We start from the raw sequence: 19,128 nt of genomic DNA, 5'->3' as shown, positions 1-19,128 counted from the left end.
GTACATGTGATTAAAATCAGTCACAAATGTTCAGAGCTTTGGCGCACTCCCAGTGCCATATGTTGTGGTGGTGGTTGTGGGGGGCAATACATGACTTCAGAGCTTCAATCTTCGCAAAATGTCACCCTGCAGAGAATAGGAAAGGGCAGGTAAGTTTATAATGTAACTCTGACGTTTCAAGTATTTTTCTATCAACTAATAAAGTTGTGTAAACTTTTAGACTAGAGACTCCAGATCAATTTCTGTCTCATCTATTATTAGTTGTGTGAATTAATCTTCTGATGGAAATGGTTAGAGCTGGATATATATAAAATATTTAAAAAACAACAACCCATGAATATTGTTCAAAATGTTATACTTGTTTGATTCTTTGCATGCCTTTCAGAAGTACTTTCCCTGGATATTCTAGCAAACAAGTTTATTGACAGTAGAGCTCACAGCTACAGCATATTTTCAAGGTCATCTTTATACAGCTAAGGAAGCAAAAAGGGTCCCAAGTCCAGTTCTTTTAAAATCCTTTGTGCTTAGCTTTAAGCAAACATCAGGGAGAATAAACTTTGAGTTTGAAAACATGAGCATTCCCACCCAAAACTTGATTCTATGAGTTTCTTAGATCCAACCAGACAACAGAAACATACCGTGGAAACCATGTGTCCAGTCAGAAATGCCAAATGCAGCTCAGATTTCAAATATTAACTAATGAACAGCTTGAATACTCTGTGTGAATAAATCTTGGTCAGTAGGCCGTTTGCACAGATCAGAGTCTAGAAAAATGTGATCTGTTCATGGACAATTCAAACAGACAAGAACAGACAAAATTGACCAGATATTGCTATATGTTACAAATAGTTCACCCAGCTGCAAACTTACAGCTAAGCAATTTAATTTTAACCAGTCAAACACATATACAAAGTAAATGTTTGTGATGACCAGCTGTGGTGACGTATCCACAGGCTATATATGATTGGGTCATTTATCATCTTAATCTACTAGAATTCTGTTGTTGAGATGGGGTTCTTAATTTTCCCCCACTGGATTATTTTATCTAAAAATTTGTTCTTTAGATGCACTGGCCAGACAGGCTGAATAATACAAGCCCAATTGTTGAGTTGTGTATTGTGTAGGGCCTGAGCCAAAGCCCATGGAAAGACTTACTTTAACTTCAGCAGGCTTTGGATCAGTCTCTTAGATGGAGCCCTCTTTATTTCAGGCCCTGTTTAAAAATGATTAAAATCCCTGTCTTGAATTGTCCAAAAGATTTATCATGCTTCCTTACTTCTGGTTCCTTTGTAGCTGGCAGCCGGTCTAGTTCCCCTGGCAAGCTGTTGGGAAGTGCATACGGTGGACTGACCAGTGGAACAGCCAGAGTCCCACCAGTGCCATCATCCTCAGAGAAACGCAGCAAGATCCCTCGAAGTCAGGGATGCAGCCGAGAGACAAGCCCCAACAGAATAGGACTAGGTAAGAATTCTCACCGACATGACATCTTGACCAGCTTGCCCAAGGGAAGGTAATTCATGCTAACAAGAAAACTACATGACTGCATTTTACCATCATGCACTTTTGAATCCTTAAATTATTAAATTAATTTCAATGTGAGGAAACATTATTAGTGATTCAGTAGTCAGAAGGAAGCTCACCAGTGAGGTCACATGCAGGGTGCTTGTCACTCGCTGTTCAATGCCTCTGGGAAGGTCTGAGACAAGAGCCATTAGCTGCCCTTGCAGGGCATCACCTGCTGCAGGTGAATGAGTTACCAGCTATGTTGGGCCCTGGGTGTGGGGCGAATTGGGCAGGAGAAGCTGGAGGGAAACCCCCTAGTGGATGCTCAGGCCCCTCACAAGGGTTTGGGACAGACTCATGGCTGGCAGTACTGAGTTTTTAAAACGTCATTTTAATTTTCCTTGTTGATATCTGTTTTCAGAGTGGGTCAAAAGAGTGTATGGTGCCTTCTGTTTGAAATTGTGGCATCATCTTTGTTATTTCTGAATCAGGATGAAGAAAGAATTAAGTGAAGGGGAAAGCCCACCATTGCAAAAATCTCACGCTTAAATACAACTGTATGGCCCAATCCTGCGAGGAGCTGAGCAACTCCTGTGAAATGCTGAACACCCTCCGGCTGAAATCTCTGGGAATTGATTGAAGTCAGAGGGCACTCAGCACCTTGCAGGATTGGGACCTGTTTTGGGAAATATGGCACGATGAACGGTTTATGTGCATCACCTCATACATCCTGGAGTCTTTTATTAGATTGCGTTTTAGATTCACATGCTAAGTATTTTGCTCACAAATATTTATGTCTATGTGGAGACACATTGGCTGTTGTATAAATATTCTGTATGCACTTTTATTTTCAAATTTACCAGTGATCTCTCTAATTCGGTTTAAATCAGTTGAACAAGCATTATTCCAGAGATGTTCACAAACACAGCTGTCCTTTTGAATGAAAGCAGAAATGATTCTCTGTATATGTTCTGTGGACAAGCCAAAGCTATACTTAGTGCCGCTAATGTGAGTATTTGCAGAAATTAACCAAAGTTTACACGGGAAAAGAAATTCTTAGAAATGATTTTTTCATTAAAAAAAGGATAATATAGTTTTACAGAGCTTATAAGAAGTTGCAGCTAAACTCATTGTGTGAAGTTGTAGCCTTGTTGAAGTAAATGAGTTTTTGCCATTGGCTTCAATAGGGCTAGGATTTTAGCCATCAGCTTTTAAATTTAAGCCCAGTGCTCAGTGTATAGCATATTAGATGTCAACATAGAAGTACTCCTTATTTATTTATATTTCAGATTTATTGAAATGATCTTAGGTCTCTCTGAGTATATCCTGAATTATGATCCATTAAATTTTACATTATTTATGGTGAATATGTTGCAAAATTAAAATTTCTTCTCCTCTGATGTTATCTATTTTTATTATGTCTGTATAAATATATTGTGCTTTTTTGTTAGTGTTTTTAAAATCCAAGCTGCCCCCTTACTTACTGAAGTTAACTATTCTACTGTCATTCTGCAAACTGGTATTGTCCGTTAAAATGAAACAAACTCTGATATTACCATGTTTATGCTGATAATCATGTTACATGGACTATTTTGAAACAGTCCTTATTATCTGAAGGGAATTTATTTTGCATAAATCACTCTTGGGTTGTGTGCATTCAACTAAATTATGGGAGCCTTGGAGAATTTCCTATAAAAGTGTAACTTATATCCCGTCACTTTTATATGCCTCCCCTGCAAAAATCATCAGTTCTTGTTCCTTGGGAGTGTGAGGACTCTATCAAATCTGTCAGTCTTTTCTTTCCTTCCGGGTTGATGGTTGAAGCCTATTCTTTTGGGCTGTCATTGGAATCAGGGTGTTTTTTGAGTTTTGTATTGGTTTAATACTCAAATGTAGAAACTCTGCAGCTTTATTGGACCTTTAAAAAAACTAGACACTAGACAAAGCAATAACATTTGTTTGGATTGAGTTATATTTTGAAACTTAAACTTTAAGATCGCACAGTCCTCTTTGCAACCTCTTCCCCAGGTATTAATTACTCTGTGTTTTGGTTGTTAAATTATTTTATATTTTACTTTCTTAAGAGTCTCAGATCCTTTTTACCCTCACCAGTCATAGAGCTGCCCATTTAATCAACTAGCACCTCCCATCCAGTACATCCTACGCTTATTGATAGGCTCTCTCGGGCTTTGATTCAGGAAGGTTCTTAAGTATGTTAAGCAAGTGAGTAGTTACAGTGGGACTTACTCATAGGCTTAACATTATTCACATGCTTATCTGCTGTGCTGAATCGGAGCCTTAGCTTTGAGGGAAGTGTTTAGTAGTAAATGGCTTGATTTTCAAATGTGCCCAACTCTTGCAGCTGTCTTGGATGTTCATTAGTGTTGAAAAATCAGACCATTAGAGCCCTGGAAGTTAGGACTCCTGGGTCCTATTCTTGGCTCAGCCACTGACTTGTGTGGTTTCTAAGTAATTTAGGGCCAGATTGTGACTGGTCTGTGTTGTGTATGCAAGAGAGGGAAGATGCTAGGAGCTCATCTCCTCTTGCGCCACCACCAGGATAGTCCATGCAGAGGCCATCCACGAGGGCAGGTTTTATGCTCCTCTGAGGGCAAAGACTTTGTGTGGCTAGTAGTGGTAGTGGCGCTAGCCCACCAAAGGGGCACAGAACCAGGGCCATAGTCCTTTTCTGGCCTCTTTCCCCTTCCCTATTGGCCAGGGGTGTAGCAGTGGATGCCTTCCTTTCTTTGATGGACACCCATGGGATGTACTGTGCCTTGTGAGTTATCATGTCTCTTGGAGATTCTACTGGGCTGGTCAGGCTTCATGCCACGCCCTGCATGGGGGCCTGCCTATAAGATGCAGTGGTGTCCAAAGTGATTTTTTTTTTTTAAGAGGGCCCCACTTCCCCTGAGTCAAAATAGCAGATTCCGCTTTCTTTCTCTGCATCCATCCACCCGTATCATTTTGTCTCCCCCGGCTCTTTAGTTTTCCCTCATTTTGGAACTTGTCTTCTGTCCAACTGGCCGCCTGCGTTGTGGTCCATATTTTTTTGGAATGGGATCCTGAAGTCAACCCTTCCGGCTGTCTGACCTTTCTGTCTGGATGACTTCTTCTTGCAGACAGACTCCCCTCTGAATCATGACAACCCCTGAAATGTGGCATCTTGTACAGCCACTATTTGTCTTATACCTAATATGATCCTATTCACGGCAATGGAGAACTGCAAGGCAAATCCCTGGGAGTTCATGTCATTTTTCGTTTCTGTGGTCCTTCTGTTCCAGTCGCTCATTCTGTTTCCCTTGTGTATATCTCTCTCCACCAGCATACATGTCTCGTATTTAATTATTTAAATTATTATTACATCAGGAAATCAGAATATAAGTTGTTGTTGTTTTCTGGTTGCTTGGATATTGTGTCTAGTGGGTGGCCTCACATCCCAGTATTCTCTTTTGATTTGTAATATCCAAGAGTACAAATGCCTCATACTGCATGCAGGGTTTTTAATCCGTTAATAAAGAAAAACGTGTTGCCTGTATCATTCGTTCTGTAGTGATCACGTCTATCACACTGAGAATATGTGCTAGGCCTAGGGTGCTTAAACCAGGAAGAAGACTGACAGATGAAAAATACATTTCATGAAAGTGTTTGTGATAAATGGATGCCTGTGCAAACTACCTCCATGTGAAGGCTGTCAAGATTTACATGTAAGCATGTGACCCAAGAGTGAACAGTCCTACTTTTAGAGAACCCCATAGTTCCAAGTAAGTGTATTTCTCATGTAGATTACGTTTGGGAGTTTTCCTTTTCACCCGTAGTTCACTCTTAAGCTTCCTGTTCCTGCCCTATATATTTTTTTATCTGAGGCGTCTGTATTTTTGGGTCCTAATTTCATTCACTCCATGATAATCCTACTTATTATAACACCACCTCTCTATCTCCTTCGTAACTTTCTTGGCTTCTGGGCATGGTGGTGTTATTATCAAGTTGGTCTATAGTTCATCTTGTATTGTTCAACATCAGAGTTCAGACATCAGAACCATTAATTCATCAAACAGATGTATGAGTTAGGTTTTGGAAACCTGGAAGGGAATTGAGAAACCAGGAATCTGGCAACAGTTTATATCTGAATTTCTTACTCTATATGGGAAGGATTCTATTTTGTCCTGTTCTGTTATACGTCAAGGGATACTTTGAAGGCCCAGCACTTAACTGATCATATAAAAACAGATTATTTTCTCTGACTCTGTCCTCCTCATCCCTAATATTCTGTTCTTCAATAACGAGGACTGCAAAAATATTCAATTTATTATCACATTCCTTGATGATTCTACAAAATAGTCCCAGTGTGCTGAATGGTAATTTTTCTATTACCGTGGCTCTGTTTGCACTGTCCCCAGCCTCTTCTATATGTGAGGATACTATACTATCCTCACGTATGTATACTATAAACATTTATAAGACTCTGCACTCAAAGGCATGCATACGACATACTTTTGCAAATATGAACATCCTGCTGAGTACTGAGGATGGAGCAAACAGGCAGAGTAGGTGACAGCACTAAGGTATGTGCAGCTCTGCAGCCTGGCCATCCAAAACAAAGCTAAAGGATCTGATTTTAGTCCAGGCACTGTGAACAGTTCCTTCAGGGCCTTTCCTAACTACTCATTTAAAAGTAGCTACTCTCATTTCCAAAGACTAGTACAGTGAAAAGACTCTGTACAGTCATTAATTATTTCAAGATAAATTCACAAAGCTTAATTGTAATTCAGGTTCTCTTTGTTACATGTACAAATGTGATACAGTGCATTCTTTGTTATGTAGAAGTAATTTATAAATTATGACTCATTGGCATGTTGCTACCATATCCAAATAAAATAGAGTTTACAAAGGAATAATCCAGTTACGGTTTACATGAGGCAGTTTTATTGTTCACTTTTTACCCCGAACTTAAATTGTTCAAGAATTTACTCTTAACTGATAGGTTAAGTATCCCTCAAAGGGCCCAATCCTGCTCTCCTTATTCAGGCATAACTCCCACTGACGTTGGTGGGCCACTTTTTGATCTTGGTTACTGATCTCAATACATCTTCAATGGAGTGACTGTGGAATTATCAGCAGAATTATCAGTGTGCCTGAGATCAGAATCTGGCCCAATGAGAGTTTTGTTGGGGAAAGGAGTGCACGACAAGGACTTTTGTGAAGTGTATTTCTGTTTTTAGATATGTTGGGCAATTAAAATTAAGCAGCTTTTGGTAAAAGGACAGAAACCATTAAAACCCATGTTGTCTTAAAATTAAAACTGCTTTGTAACCCTCTCTATTCACAGTATCTTTCAAGGGGGAATTTACCTCTGTAAATCTCTACACTGCAATGTCTTGTTTTCCCCCAAAAATTTGATCATGAGAAAACTATCCTTGCAAAAGCCCAAACACACATAGAAATGGCTTTCTCTTTTGTGACAATTTTTAAAAAAATTCTGATCGTGTTACAAACGCTTCCCCCTTCTTCTAAAAGGCTGTTTTTTTTTTGTAATTAAGCAAATATTCTTCCAGAAAGGTTTCTTTTAGCCTCAGCTGTTTTGCATGCTTCTGTAGCAGTAGAGCTCAGCCACTCTTTTAAATGAATGAAGATCTCCTGCTCTACTCAAATTACAAAGCTTGGATTGCCTGAGAGACAAACATACTGTGCCAGCCAGACATTCAATGGTGCTGAAACTTCCAGTTAAAAACACAGCTCAGCATGTGACACAGTTGGTTTGTGAAAAGCCTGAGGTGGCTGTAGCAGATGATAATTACTAATGTAATAATTACCTTAACTAACAGAAATGTGACTTGCCTTGATAAGCTGTCTGTCCTCATTAAACTTGTTCACCTTCTCTGAAACTCTCCATGCTGCATGCTAGCACGGAGCAGCCGTATCCCCCGACCCAGCATGAGTCAGGGGTGCAGCCGCGATACCAGCCGTGAGAGCAGTCGAGATACAAGCCCTGCTCGGGGCTTCCCTCCACTTGGTGAGTACATGTAGGCATTGGAGCTTTAAGGGTCGATTTCCCTTTCCCCTTTCTGATTATCTGTCCAAGACACTGCCAGGTGGAATGAGCTTGTTTCCTTCCTCTGTTCACTTCCTTACACTCCCCCTTTCCAGCCCTGCTTCCTTTTTGTTCTCTTCTGCATGTTTCAATTCTGGTTCTCAATGTTTTCTTTTAGTAGAAAGTCCCTTGATCCTGAACTCCTGTGATAATTTAAATTTCTTTAAGTCCATTTGTACAGACCTCTGCTATGTTTCACCTAAAAAGACTGTTCCAGTGTTTTGATGGATAACTATGAAAGCAATCCTACTTGTACGGTTCAGAGTATGGTTAGCAGCACCACAAACCCTACTGCAGAGTGACTTTAATTATACATGAACTGATCTGAAAGCTAGATACAAAAAGAGAAACAATAATTTCACACTAAACCTCAGTTAAGAGATCAAAATTCTTTTTATTTAAAGGTTCTATACAGCGCCATCAGCCACTGATTCGTAAGTTGGATATGCCATTCTGATGGAAATTCTCCTCAAGTGTGAGCCTCTTTAGTGCTCTGAAAGGCTGAGGACTGAAATTAGCATGGTCATTCAGTTTAAACGTACAGTACAAATATAAAATCTCATTACGGTTTATCATATGCAGCCATTTTTGTTCTTCATAGGGCTGAAATGGCAGGATAGTTAATGTTTCTGATCAAATGTCATTTCATATCCAACAGAATACATCACCTGTTGTACAAAAGCTTTGTTTATCATCTCAGGACAAAATACAGTTGATCTCTGAGGCCTCTCTGTTTACATAGCAATTCTATAGCTGTGGGTTTGGTTTTCAAATTGGGGGAAAGAAATTATTATGGATTCCATCTGGCAGGCTTGGTATATGCAAAAGCTGTAGGATCTATCTTTATAACTGGTAACAAAGTACAATTGTATGGAGTAATAGGTAAGTGGAACCGGAATACACATTTGGGCTTGATTTCACTTTAATTTACAGAATTGGAAGCAAGAGTTATATAAGTAAATGAACTGAGCTATCTGTGGATTATGTGCTCCAGTCAGACCGGGAAGGGAGGTAAAACAAGATGGGCGAAATGCTCCTCTTTGGTCCTCAGCTCTGTTAATTTCTCTTTTCCTGTGTTTGTATAGCATGTGGGGGAGAGTGAAACATGAAAGTCAAGATTTGCAGTGTAGATCTGAGGATATTTGGCTCAGAGATAGGAAGAAAAGTACTCTTGGACAATGTGCGGTATTGGGGGGTACTATGCTAATTCCATTAACTTGCCATTACTCTGAAATTTCATTGACAATTGACTAACTTGTTATACTTCCTGATTAATCTTGTCTTTGGAACTGAATTATGAACAGTATAAGTGGTGTTGCCATTATTGGTTTTATCATTTAATCTCCGGCTATTTCTTTAGGACTTGATCCAACTCTCAGTACAGTCAGTGGAAAGACTCAGATTGTCATCCATGGGAGTTGGATGCTTCTGCTCCCATTTGAAATCAATGCCAAAATTCTCATGGACTTTAATGGAAGTAGACTGGAACCCTTAGCTTAATCTGAAAAAGGGTATTCCATAAGAGGCTTCATTAGGAAATTTTTTTCCCCCTCTCATGCTTTCCCCTGATACTTTGCTAACTAGTCAAAATGTTAATGTGAACTGGGATACTTGAGGATCCCATCCCAATACTTTGGACTTTTTTTCATTAGATAATGTAGGTAAAAAAAAATTGAGTTTGAAAGGGGAACTGTGAAAACCTTTCCCTCTTTTTTTTTTTTTTTTTTTTGAACATCTCTTTACAAAACTGATTTAGATCTGAAATAATTATGGATGAAATTTACCCTGAAAGAAATGGACCAAGTCCTGCAATCCTCAGTCAGGGTTAGTAGTCTTGTTGAAGTCAATGGTACTACATGCACATTATTAAAAATGAGGGGAGCAGGGAGAGAATGTAAATATTTAAATCAAATTATTTGAAAATCACTCTCAAGCCAAGCTGTGAGATCAAGATTGCAGATAACACACAGAACTGTTGTTGAGATAGGGTCTGATCAAAGCACATTAAACTAAGTCAATGGAAAGATTTCTGTTGTCTTTACTGGGCTTTGGATCAGACCAATAAGAACATGTGCCCCGTAGCTGAGGTCAGAATTGGAGCCTGTGTGTTTGGTGACCTTCCTCACAACATTTCTGTTGTTTGGGTTTTTTTCTCATCTTGATCTGTAGATCTAGAATGTGACCTTTGAACTATCGCAGGGAGTTTTCAGTGATTTCTACATACAGGATGAGCAAACAGTAGTTCTTAAGGCATCAGCATGGATATCCTTGTTGATGCCATTTTCTGGCACTGCATCATGAATCTGACCTTTCTCGGACCCCTATGTTCAGATCACAGCTACTTCTGTTTTGAATAATGTGCTTTACCCAGAATAAATTACATTACCACAAAAGATTTTGAAAAAGAAACTGAAGTAGTGAGTTAGTATCTCTGTATTCATATTTCAAGTAGGTTCTGATGCACAGTAAGTATTTGGCCACACATTGCTCAGATATTTATCAAATTTTGAAGTTTTATCAATATTTGAAGATAATTGGACACACAAAGCTATCCTATACTACACCAGTGTGTTTATGAAGAGGGCCCCTTGGTTGGCATTCTATAAAGTAACTGCTGGTATGATCATACATATCCAGTTGTGAGAAGGTGTTGGTGCTAGTGAAAATATACAGGCATACATTGAAATGCAGTGTTTTATTTGGAGGTGGGGGTTGATCTGAATGAAAAATGTCATATTAAATGTGTGTGGTTATTGTATTCAAAATAAAACAACTGCATAAAATTGCCACCTTCTTATTCACTTCTGCCCCCATTGGGTTAAATAGTATCCTGGTGGTGTGCTCATCAAACTCCCATTGATAGCCATGCGATTTTATGAGTTTGGCCAAAGGGAAAGTGTCTACTTGCTTTACTGTGCACGGCAAGGTTTTTGCTTTGCTAGCAGCAACTGAAGAATGAGATGGTTTCCTGATCTGACTCAGGAGACTACCACAAAATCACCAGCTCTGTTCTGTCTACAGAATCTTAATTGCTGGTGAGAAGTGGCAGATGCCAGCTTAATAATCAGAGGCCATGCTGAGTTTATGGGGCTAGCAGATAGAAGGGATCACCTTTTGATTTATAAATGGAGCCAATTTGATATTGGAGCCAGTGAGAGATAATAAATAAGCAGCGCAGTAGATACTACTTTTGTAGTTCTGTTTCTAAGGTCAATTATAAAAAGAAAAGGAGGACTTGTGGCACCATAGAGACTAACAAATTTATTTGAGCAGAAGCTTTCGTGAGCTATAGCTCACTTCATCGGATGCATACAGTGGAAAATACAGTGGGGAGATTTTATATACACAGAGAACTTGAAACAATGGGTGTTACCGTAAAGACTGTAACAAGAGTGATCAGGAAAGGTGAGCTATTACCAGCAGGAGAGCAGGGGAGAGGGGAACCTTTTGTAGTTATAATCAAGGTGGGCCATTTCCAGCAGTTTACAAGAACAGTTTCTGACCAAATGTCATTTCATATCCAACAGAATACATCACCTGTTGTACAAAAGCTTTGTTTGTTTGGAGGGGAAATAAACAAGGGGAAATAGTTTTACTTTGTGTAATGACACATCCACTCCCAGTCTTTATTCAAGCCTAAGTTAATTGTATCCAGTTTGCAAATTAATTCCAATTCAGCAGTCTCTCGCTGGAGTCTGTTTTTGAAGTTTTTTTGTTGAAGAATTGCCACTTTTAGGTGTGTAATCGAGTGACCAAAGAGATGGAAGTGTTCTCCGACTAGTTTTTGAATGTTACAATTCTTGACGTCTGATTTGTGTCCATTTATTCTTTTACGTAGAGACTGTCCAGTTTGGCCAATGTACATGGCAGAGGGGCATTGCTGGCACATGATGGCATATATCACATTGGTAGATGTGCAGGTGAACAAGCCTCTGATAAAAAGAAAAGGAGTACTTGTGGCACCTTAGAGACTAACCAATTTATTTGAGCATGAGCTTTCGTGAGCTACAGCTCACTTCATCCACGGTAAACATCTGATGAAGTGAGCTGTAGCTCACGAAAGCTCATGCTCAAATAAATTGGTTAGTCTCTAAGGTGCCACAAGTACTCCTTTTCTTTTTGCGAATACAGACTAACACGGCTGTTCCTCTGAAGCCTCTGATAGTGTGGCTGATGTGATTAGGCCCCTGAATAGATATGTGGACAGTTGGCAACGGGCTTTGTTGCAAGGATAGGTTCCTGGGTTAGTGTTTTTGTTGTGTGGTGTGTGGTTGCTGGTGAGTATTTGCTTCAGGTTGGGGGGCTGTCCATAAGCAAGGACTGGCCTGTCTCCCAAGATCTGTGAGAGTGATGGGTCATCCTTCAGGATAGGTTGTAGATCCTTGATGATGCGTTGGAGAGGTTTTAGTTGGGAGTTGAAGGTGATGGCTAGTGGCGTTCTGTTATTTTCTTTGTTGGGCCTGCCCTGTAGTAGGTGACTTCTGGGTACTCTTCTGGCTCTGTCAATCTGTTTCTTCACTTCAGCAGGTGGGTATTGTTGTAAGAACGCTTGATAGAGATCCTGTAGGTGTTTGTCTCTGTCTGAGGGGTTGGAGCAAATGTGGTTGTATCGTAGAGCTTGTCTGTAGACAATGGATCATGTGGTGTGGTCTGGATGAAAGCTGGAGACATGTAGGTAAGTACAGCGGTCAGTAGGTTTCCGGTATAGGGTGGTGTTTATGTGACCATTGTTTATTAGCACCGTAGTGTCCAGGAAGTGGATCTCTTGTGTGTACTGGTCCAGGCTGAGGTTGACGGTGGGATGGAAATTGTTGAAATCATGGTGGAATTCCTCAAGGGCTTCTTTTCCATGGGTCCAGATGATGAAGAGGTCATCGATGTAGCGCAAGTAGAGCAGGGGCATTAGGGGGCGAGAGCTGAGGAAGCGTTGTTCTAAGTCAGCCATAAAAATGTTGGCATACTCTGGGGCCATGCAGGTACCCACAGCAGTGCTGCTGATTTGAAGGTATACATTGTCCCCAAATGTGAAATAGTTATGGTGAGGACAAAGTCACAAAGTTCAGCCACCAGGTTAGCCATGACATCATCCGGGATATTGTTCCTGACGGCTTGTAGTCCATCTTTGTGTGGAATGTTGGTGTAGAGGGCTTCTACATCCATAGTGGCCAGGATGGTGTTTTCAGGAAGATCACTGATGGATTGTAGTTTCCTCAGGAAGTCAGTGGTGTCTCGAAGATAGCTGGGAGTGCTGGTAGCGTTGGGCCTGAGGAGGGAGTCTACATAGCCAGACAATCCTGCTGTCAGGGTGCCAATGCCTGAGATGATGGGGCGTCCAGGATTTCCAGGTTTATGGATCTTGGGTAGCAGATAGAATACCCCTGGTCAGAGTTCCAGGGGTGTGTCTGTGCAGATTTGTTCTTGTGCTTTTTCAGGGAGTTTCTTGAGCAAATGCTGTAGTTTCTTTTGGTAACCCTCAGTGGGATCAGAGGGTAATGGCTTGTAGAAAGTGGTGTTGGAGAGCTGCCGAGCAGCCTCTTGTTCATATTCCGACCTATTCATGATGACAATAGCACCTCCTTTGTCAGCCTTTTTGATTATGATGATGCTGCTGTTTTGTATAAACTTACTGGATGGAGAATGCCTGGTTTCAGCAGCAACTTATTACATTCAGTGGCGTTATGTTGGTACTGGTGTACGCCATAAGTTTTCCTTTTAGTGAAAGTATGTTAGATGAAACCTCAAAAATATATGGGTGGAAATACTTCCTTCAGGTCCTTGATCTAAAGATAAATACATTGGGCTAGATCCTCAACTGCTGTAGATTGGCCCTGTTCCATTGAATTCAGTGACGCTGTGCTGATTTATGGCAGCTGAAGATCTGACCCATACATTGATTATTAAGTTATATACTACAAAATATTTATACAAATTGTTTCACTTTATATTTGATTACTTTTATTACATAGATGAAAAATAGTTAATTTAAAATGTAACATTGGATGTGGTAGCCTGGGGATTATCACTTCAGTGAGTAAATTTTGTTATAGAAACCACTACAGAAAAAAATAGACAGAAAATTCCAGTGCAATAAGAAACGAGCACAATTGTGGTACAACCAATTTATTTGTCTACTTTTGTGTATTTTCACTGAAATGACTGTCATAAATTGGAATAAGTGCCTCAAGTCATAAACTTTCTGCTGTGGAATTATTACCTGAAAGAAGTGTACATACATCAGTTTAAGCCAAAACTATGTGACTCAGCCAGAGTATTCTTACTGAATTCAGTAACGTTTTCATGGAAACACTAAATAACACAGTGTTTTTAACACAGTGTTGTGACACAAGTACCTCTTGATGCCAACTCGCAGAGTGCACTGGGGTGCAATGGGATACAGGGGTCTCTGGGGTACACCAACATAATGTCATGGAAGAACTCTATTGAAAGGCTATGTCACGCTGGTAGTCCTAGCCATTGTGAGATACAACTACAGAGAATATGCTCCTCACATATCTTGAGACCAACTCCTCCAGACAGGTGTCTCCCACTCCCACACCCCTATCTCCAGAGGGTACCATTGTGTACTGTATGTCATAAAATAGTACTCTGATAGCATTCAAAGTCAATGATAATGAAGAGCTGGCAGAGACTTGAGAAGGAAACTAAGGCCTGGTCTACACTACAAAGTTAGGTTAAACTAACTACATAGCTTAAGGCTATGGAAATCTTCCCACCCCTGTGCGACGCAGTTAAGCTGACCTAAAGTAGACTCCTTTAGGTCAATGGAAGAATTCTTTCATCAACCTAGCTACTGCCTCTTGGAGAGATAGATTTACTACAGTGACAGAAGACCCCCTTCCATCACCGTAGTAAGTTTCTACACAACAGCGGCACACCGTCAGCTGTGCCGCTGTAGCGTTTCTAGTGTAGACAGTACCCTAACAGGGAGAGGTAAGCAGCAGGTGTGGGGAGGAAACCCTATCTTGAGGTGTACATCAAAGGTCTGTTCTTGTGTATTTATGTTTTTATTTGAATCTCTATTCTTTCTTACATACATTTGTTTGTTTTATAATTGAACTCAGGTGCTGTGCATATTACAGGAGCATGGTCTAAGATGAAACTGGTAAACGATGGTGAACTTTTCTTTGGGGAACAGATGATCTGGGATTTCTCTGGGTATCCCGTGATCGTGGGCTGGGTACCACAGAAAGGCACTTCAAAAGTATTCAGGGGCTGGATTGCATCTGTTGTCAACCTGGAAGGCAAAGACAAGGCTGGTATAGCCCAGAGAAGAGTGCTTGAGTAGCTGACAGGCTGTTTGTGTTAGGGAGCTAACACCTAGTGGGTACTGGTAAGATTCTCTCACTCTGGAGGCAGGTGTAACAAGGTGACTTTCAGTCCTGAGTGCTCCGAGAAGTGTCCCAACTGTCATTTTACTCACATTGTAAAGATTAACTTAAATGCCACTGGACTCTACTAAATATAAAAATCCTGTGGTAACCTAATGTTTTGGTCATATCACACTAAAAGCCTGATCTTTCAAGTGGCTTCACATGGCCCCCATGATGTCACTGGGGCTGTATGCAAGTGTAAATGTCTGCCCGCACTCAGCAGCTTGCAGGACTGGGATCTAAATCAGGAAATGTGGAACATAAAGTTCCCGCAGTAATGTTAACTTGGCCACATTGCTCAAGTATAGGTATTTTGTATTCCTTTGTTTCTTCTTAGGCCCTGATCCTGCAGGAAGATCCGTATATGTATAAGGAGGGTCTGCCTTGTGGAGCTTAATATGTAACTCTTTACTGATCCTGCAAACCTTACTTTCATTAGTCATTTTTGATATCAGTGCTTACTTGAATAAATGCATAGGGCCTTAGGCTCCATTTTTATAGACTGCATTGCACACCCTGAATACCTTATGGCCAAGTTCCCATTGCTGTGAGAAACTTTTTTTTCCTTTCTCATTTTTGTATGTAATTTTAATGTTACATTTACAAATGTTTGGCAATTAAATAGAAAAAATCCTTTAAATTCTTGTAATGTGCATATATGTGCACTATTGACAATGTGTATGTAGCATTATAAATTAAGAGCCATGTTCAAATGTAACTTTCTTCAAGTATTAATAGCGACAATCAAAGAATAAGGCCTTCAGTAGAACTATTGTATTGACTGAGAATTACTCATATGAGCGGAGTACAGAATTGGGCCTTTCTTTTAGAGTTTCTAGATTTATGTGTTTTTGAGTTATATGAGCACAGCATTGCTAGATATATGGGAAAAAGCTCTTTAAAAACACTGGCATAATTCAGAAACGGCTGAACAAAATTTTTTCCAACATTCAAAAACAAATCACCTTTGTGCTGAAACTAAGAATGGAAAACTTCTGCTCTAAAGGAATTTGTCAAAGAAGTTATGAACCACTGAAAATCAGGGGCTAAAATGGAAGGTGGAATTCAGTCTTAACTCCAGCCATTGCTACTATATAAAGGTCTGTTGCTATAACATTTTGAGTATGTGTGTATATATATTACACTCTCTACGCACACATACATATATGTATGTATATAATATATTTATATAAACACAATAACTATGTGCAAAAATGTTACAATATAGCTGTCATAGCCACAATGGCTAGAGAGAGAGAGAGTGTGTGTGTGTGTAAAACTAAAATATTTAACAAAAGAGCTGTGCTCAGTGGCTTATTTATTTCCCGGTATGACTCCTTACACTTTTGTGACAACTCATTCTACTGAAATTGGTCTTGTCATTGACATTGTTTCTTGTACATAGAGTAGAATATTGTGAGAAATATTTTCAAGCACAATTTCTAATCATTCCTCTTGGCTTCACTTTGGGATTTAGATTGATCACATCTAAATCCTGTTACGGGGTTAAATGTTCCACATTCTCATACTAGCTGTTTTTAGGTTCTGTGGTTCTGGAATATGACTGACACTCACCAGTCTTTGCTAAACTGCACACAATTTGGTATTCTTAAAAACAATGTATTTGTTTGTCACACATTGTGTTTGTGGTTGTGGGGAAAGGAGGAAGCTGCCGATGGAGATTTTGCCTTGGGGCTTGCACTGTACTTGTTGTGCATTCATACGCGGCGGCATTTCCTTTCACTATAGAACACCCATGTTGGTAGTAATCGTGTGCATCCCTTTTGGACTGTGGCATTTTCTGTCTTGGGTACTTGTGTGTTAATCTTGTGGGTGTTGCCATTCCTTTTACTTGCAGCTTCTCGACGTCATTCCAGGTCCACTAGTGCTCTCTCCACTGCTGATTCTGTTGGGCAGTCAGGTGAACAAGTGCTAACTGCATGAATCTGCTTCTTAATATTAGTCTTATTTACAACCATTTTAACATTTGCTGTCATGCATATCAGCCAGCACTTGGCATGTGCTTTTCATTACTGTGGGGTTTTTGTTTAACATGCTTTTTTTATTTTAATTTATTGAATGTTTTTAATTTTGTTTATGTGCTTTAGGAACATCATGAGCCGTGTACAAACAAACCAAGGGTGATCCAGGGCATTCTTAATTCCACCCTGCAAATGGATCAGCTGTGTAACGTGAGATAGATCCTCAGGGATGCTGAGCACTCACAACTCCCATTTATGTCAATGGGAGTTGCAGGTGATTGGGATCGGACCCTTACTGGTCAGATCCTGCATATTGCTGAGTATTCCCAAATCCCACTCAGTACCTTGCAGGATCAAACCCCAGATGCACAAAATCAACACAAAATTAGCACTGGATGGGCTTTTTAAATAAAAATGGCAAATGTAACATTTTCCAATATATAATTTTTTAAGGCCTGGTCCAAATCTCACTCAAGCCAAGGGAAAGACTCCCTTTAAAGTCCCTGTGCTTTTGCTCACACTATTAATATTTAGATTTTAATAGGATAAATCCTGAGATTCTTACCCACCTTTTACTCAAACAAAATTCCCATTGAATGTGTGGGCCAAATCTTCAGATATTGAGCATGTGCAACTGCCTTTGAAATCAATTGATTTCAGTGGGAGTTTTTCTTTAATAAGAGCTGGGTGAGGACTTCAAGATTTGGTGCAGTGGGAGTTTAGCTGGCAAGAACTGAGTGAGGAGTTAGCCCAGTATTTTAGCTGCAAAGTTGTCCTTTTCATAAAGCAGAGTGGAGGCATTAATGACATTGCCAATCATTTATCTGTCCCCATTTTGATAGGGTGTTTGAAATTCTCCTTAACTTAGGGTGAGGTTGAATTAAATGACTGTTATTTAACCCAAACCCTCAAAATTGATTTTTTTAATCGAGTGATTCTATAAAAAAATAATTATAAGTTGAACTGACTTTGACCTTGAGAATTTTTTAGGCCACAATTCAAATTTGATGCATTTCACAGAATAATTGAAAGAACTGAAAAATTACATTTCACTGTAATAAAGGTGAAGGTCTAGACTACACGTTCCTTTTCCACTTCTTATGATATAGTCTACATTTTTAGCTCCTGTAAATTTGCACAAAGTTTGATCAAACACAACACAGTAAATAACCTTTGTCCTTGAGAAGACTAAAGCCAGTGGGAATTTTGCCTCCATACAGATGATAAAATCAAGCCACAAATAGACCTAACTTCCCCTTTTAAAAATGAACTAAAGCTGGAATTTTCAAAGGGGCCTAAGTGAGTTTTGCTGTCAAATGCCAATGAATGTCCTTGGGAATTGAGGGCCCAATCCCCTTAGTCATCTTTGAAAACCTCAGCCATCATCAAATAGCGAGCAATCCCACTAAATAGCATGAAACCAAGTGGCATAGACTTTTAAATCCTATGTATCTTGCTCACATAAGAAGTCCCACTGAAATCAGTTACCTCTTGGAAGAATAAGGTTTAATCCTTAAGCAGGTTTCAGACAAACTGTTCTGAATTGTAGATAAGACATTTTACTAGTCTTTCAGTCTAACTAGAGTTCTTCAATGCAACTGAAAAAAAATGTGTCTGAAATTGAGGTTGTTATAGCTCCACTCACGTAGCTCTTAAACATGTATAATTTCCATTGAAATAAAAGGGAGATTACATGCTCAAAGACAGCAAGATTGCTGGTTTAAGCTTACTTCATATTACAAAGCTGTACACAGCTTGGAAACACTGGCCCCAGTCCTGCTTTGGCAGTGTCAAAGATGGCCCTTGCAGAATACCCTGATTGTTAGGGGGGGTGTTTCTTAGCCAGTCCAGAGCAAGTGTAGTGGCTCAGGCAAGGGGAGCAAAGATGCATGACCAGAGCACATAGTACTCTGGCTATTCTGTGCCAACGTAATGATGCGGGGTCTGCTCTCAGTTGTGCCAGCAGCCAGGCATGTCCCCAGCACAGCCCAGAATTAGGGAGATGCAAAAGCTCATATAGACACCTTTGACGCATGTCCCACCTCATTTCTGCACTTGATGCAGGAACAGAGTATCAGGGAATTGGGGCCCAATGTGTTCTGTGTTACATTATTCAGTGACCTTTAAATCTGTATCTCAGAGATTCCAGCAGTACTCTTGG

General features: G+C 39.9%; 1 protein-coding gene across 1 annotated transcript in view; it reads left to right on the top strand.

The window, feature by feature from the left end:
* Nucleotides 1–19,128, top strand: part of CLASP1 (cytoplasmic linker associated protein 1) — a gene marked incomplete at its 5' end in the record, with an annotated part of 120,923 nt that overhangs the window by 23,703 nt on the left and 78,092 nt on the right. The window contains 3 exons of the mRNA XM_075117647.1: nucleotides 1,294–1,461; nucleotides 7,409–7,516; nucleotides 16,844–16,906. Of these exons, the coding sequence (XP_074973748.1) occupies nucleotides 1,294–1,461; nucleotides 7,409–7,516; nucleotides 16,844–16,906 (339 nt within the window). The remainder of the gene's footprint in view (nucleotides 1–1,293; nucleotides 1,462–7,408; nucleotides 7,517–16,843; nucleotides 16,907–19,128) is intronic.

The sequence above is a fragment of the Caretta caretta genome, chromosome 11, assembly GCF_965140235.1.
Source record: "Caretta caretta isolate rCarCar2 chromosome 11, rCarCar1.hap1, whole genome shotgun sequence".
In the NCBI taxonomy this organism is placed as follows: Eukaryota; Metazoa; Chordata; order Testudines; family Cheloniidae; genus Caretta; species Caretta caretta.
The sequence above is the reverse complement of the archived record's forward strand: the minus strand, read 5'-3'. Positions and strand labels throughout refer to the sequence as shown.